This window comes from Bactrocera neohumeralis, chromosome 3 (assembly GCF_024586455.1).
Source record: "Bactrocera neohumeralis isolate Rockhampton chromosome 3, APGP_CSIRO_Bneo_wtdbg2-racon-allhic-juicebox.fasta_v2, whole genome shotgun sequence".
Lineage (NCBI taxonomy): Eukaryota > Metazoa > Arthropoda > Insecta > Diptera > Tephritidae > Bactrocera > Bactrocera neohumeralis.
The window spans coordinates 55,157,086-55,160,086 of record NC_065920.1 but is presented as its reverse complement, the minus strand read 5'-3'; the positions used below and the strand labels follow the sequence as shown (position 1 = coordinate 55,160,086).

The 3,001-nt window shown below is 40.0% G+C and overlaps 1 protein-coding gene across 1 annotated transcript; it reads right to left on the bottom strand.

Moving 5' to 3' along the window:
* Positions 1-478: 478 nt before the first annotated feature.
* Positions 479-1,030, bottom strand: LOC126753716 (uncharacterized). Its single transcript, XM_050465390.1, has one exon. The coding sequence runs from the start codon at positions 1,028-1,030 to the stop codon at positions 479-481; it is 552 nt and encodes a 183-aa protein (XP_050321347.1).
* Between the last annotated feature and the right edge of the window lie 1,971 nt (positions 1,031-3,001).

Sequence of the window (3,001 nt, the reverse complement as noted above, 5' to 3'; positions counted from 1 at the left end):
TACTTTAATTTCCGAAATGATTTTTGTAAAATTTCGTCTGAGGCCAAGGTTTAGTGTTAGAGTTATGCAACCGTAGGTGTTAATCGTAGACCCATTTGATGATGTGAGATTATAGTTGATTCGTTCGGACGGCCACGGTGCGAGAGATTTAGGAAAAGTACAGAGATCAGCGCCAGTATCCACCAGGAATTGGATTTTGGTGGCGCGGTCTGTTATGAAAAGGCGGTTTGATTCGAGTGAGGAGCCGTTAACCGCCACTAACGGTCCGACGGTGGGTTTCCCTGAAACGAGCAAGGCGATCGACAACGTTTCGCTTTATTACCGAAATTTTGATGATACCAGCATTTGTCGTTGTTCAGTGCTGGAGAAGATGTGCGCGAACGAAAGCGCTGACGAGAACGGGAACGCGATATGCTCTGCCGCTTAAAACTTGAAGCTAGCTCGTTAATCGAAGCTTCAAGACGGGAAATCCGTGATTCTATTGCGGATGTTGTTGTTGATTCTTGGAGCGAATTAATTTCTGCTGTATTTTGTCTGCCAGAGACGCGAGTTTATCGAGATTCATATCCGCTTGGGATGCAAGTATGGATTGCGTTGACATCGGAAATCTGCTAAGCCACTTAGTACGAAGAATGTTGTCCGGAACGGTGTTGTCGAGGCTTCTAAGATGGCGTAGAAATTGCGACGGTTTTCTATCACCCAAGGTCTCTCGATCGAGAAGCTGTTGTAGTCGTGCTTCTCGAGAGAGCGTAAGGCGTTCGATCAGTGTCCCTTTTAGGCGAGTGTAGGGCGTTTCTGTGGGAATATTCAAAAGAAGGTCTTCCACTTCTGCGGCGGCCTTGGCGTCAAGGTGTGAGGAAGCGTAGTGGTATTGCGTAATTTCATCGAAAATTCCGGCGAGATGAAATTGTCCCTCGAGTTGGGCGAACCACAAAGGTGGTCGTTCGGAATTGAAGAGCGGACATCGTATAGAAACACGTTGGAGTGGCGTTATACTGTCTGCCACTTGCACGTTTGCGCTATCTGGCATAGCGATTTAGCAAAAAAAAATAATCAGTTGAAAAGTTGTATGTGCTGCTCTCAAAGCTGTACTGATCAGCACTGCGGGAAAACTCCAGTTGTCCTCCAATAGTTCGTATGCGTGGGCAGCCACGTGCGCTGATGAGCACAAAAACCAATCCACAAAGTGCACTGTAGTCGAAAAGTGTTGGCGTAGTTTTAATTAATAAACGAGGTGCACTGAGCCGAAATAGTTAGCGAATTTAAAAATTATACTTGTATTAATTGATCGCGGTAAAACTATTGATCACGTCGGGTTGGCTGTTCAAATCACGTCGGGGTCACCAGTTGTGGTGGTTATTGTACGATGCGCACACGGTGGCTGCCAGCAGGAGAAGAGAGTTGATCGTATGATGTGTAGTCCTATATAGTAATAATAGCGGGCGTCCTCAAGCCTAACGGTTAACTATGTATTCCTTGTTTCGTTTTGTGTCGTATTCGTTTCAGCGTTGCTTGTAAGCCAGGCGCAGCTGACTTGCTGACATGATGTTGCTATGTTGTATTAAACGTTGAAATATAATATTATAATATATTGTGGCTCGTCCCACATTTTTTCTACTACATATTGTTATCCAACCACTTACTAATATAATGTTTCCTGAGTTTCATTAATACCATCACATAACATCAATTGGTAAGGAGTTTAGTCACCCGGATGCTTTAGGTTTGTTGTACGGGGGCTAGGTCAAGTTCTCCCCCAATTTTAACCACACTAGGTGCAAACACGTTTTCTCATATTAATTGAGGTAACCCACATATTGGACGATATACATATATTGGCTAAGGTCACCCTAAATTTGAAAATGTTATTATTAGGTACACGGGAGGTAAAATAATTAATCACCCGATTCAACCCATTTTTTACACGCGGACGGATTGCTCAGAATTTCACTAATTTTTCTCACACTTTGACCGCTGTTTTTGTTAAAGAGACAACTATAGATACTGGAGTCCAAATGTTGGGTACCTAGAGGCTTGAAAAGTTTTGGTCATACGGTAACGTATTTCACAGGTGCTATTTATGCAAAGTCTTCTCCCATGATATTAATTACTTCTTGATTTCTATACCCGAAAGGGAAAAATCAAAAATAATATAAAGCGATGTTTTATGTTTAGCACACATTGTTGTAGGTTTCGCCCATTTTCACAATGTGACATAGTAATGTTAATGTAATGTCATATATTTAATTTGAATAAAATCGGTCAAACAGATCCCAGTTGTGTCATTTCCCCAAAAAGTGGGGGTGCCACGCCCATTGTAAAATTTTCACCCCGTTCCTTTTAAATTTGTCTAATACCATCTCCACTTTTTCAAAGCTTTTAGCTTACAGGTGCCCCCTGTTACTGCGACCCCCTATGCCAAATTATAGATTTATATCTTGATTTAGTGATTAGTTATGGCACTATACATAACACATACTTACATTTTTGCCAAGAATATAGATAGATATAGAAGGAAAAAACTAAACAGCACAAATAGGAACATAAAAGTTAAGGCTGAAACTAAACTATTGTTAGGAAACTGTGATGGCTAATGGCAATGGTTCAAACTCGATTTAGACAAAATTGTGCTGATTTTTTTTTGGTAAAGTTAATTTTCTAAAAATACTGATTTAGTTTTATTCACTTATGCAGAAATATTTAAATTTTTATCATAATTACAGGATATACGGTGTCCTGTAAGGCATTATAATGATAAATTGTAATTTTAATATGACTTTATACTATATGTGAATTTGAATCCCCGCATTTGTAAAGGGTCAGTGAATAATATAACAGTGATTAATAATGTTTTCGAACAAAAATACATCCCTAGACATTTCGGTTGATTGTTTTGCAAATTGGAGGTGGAGAACTGGAATTAAACAACAAATCTACGGAGTAGTAAAGTATATTTCGTCCGGCCGGAATATGCTATATTTTATGGGTAATACAGGACGCA

What these genes read in the sequence shown, in the direction of transcription:
- LOC126753716 (XM_050465390.1), bottom strand. Translation starts at nt 1,030, where the DNA reads ATGCCAGATAGCGCAAACGTGCAAGTGGCAGACAGTATAACGCCACTC.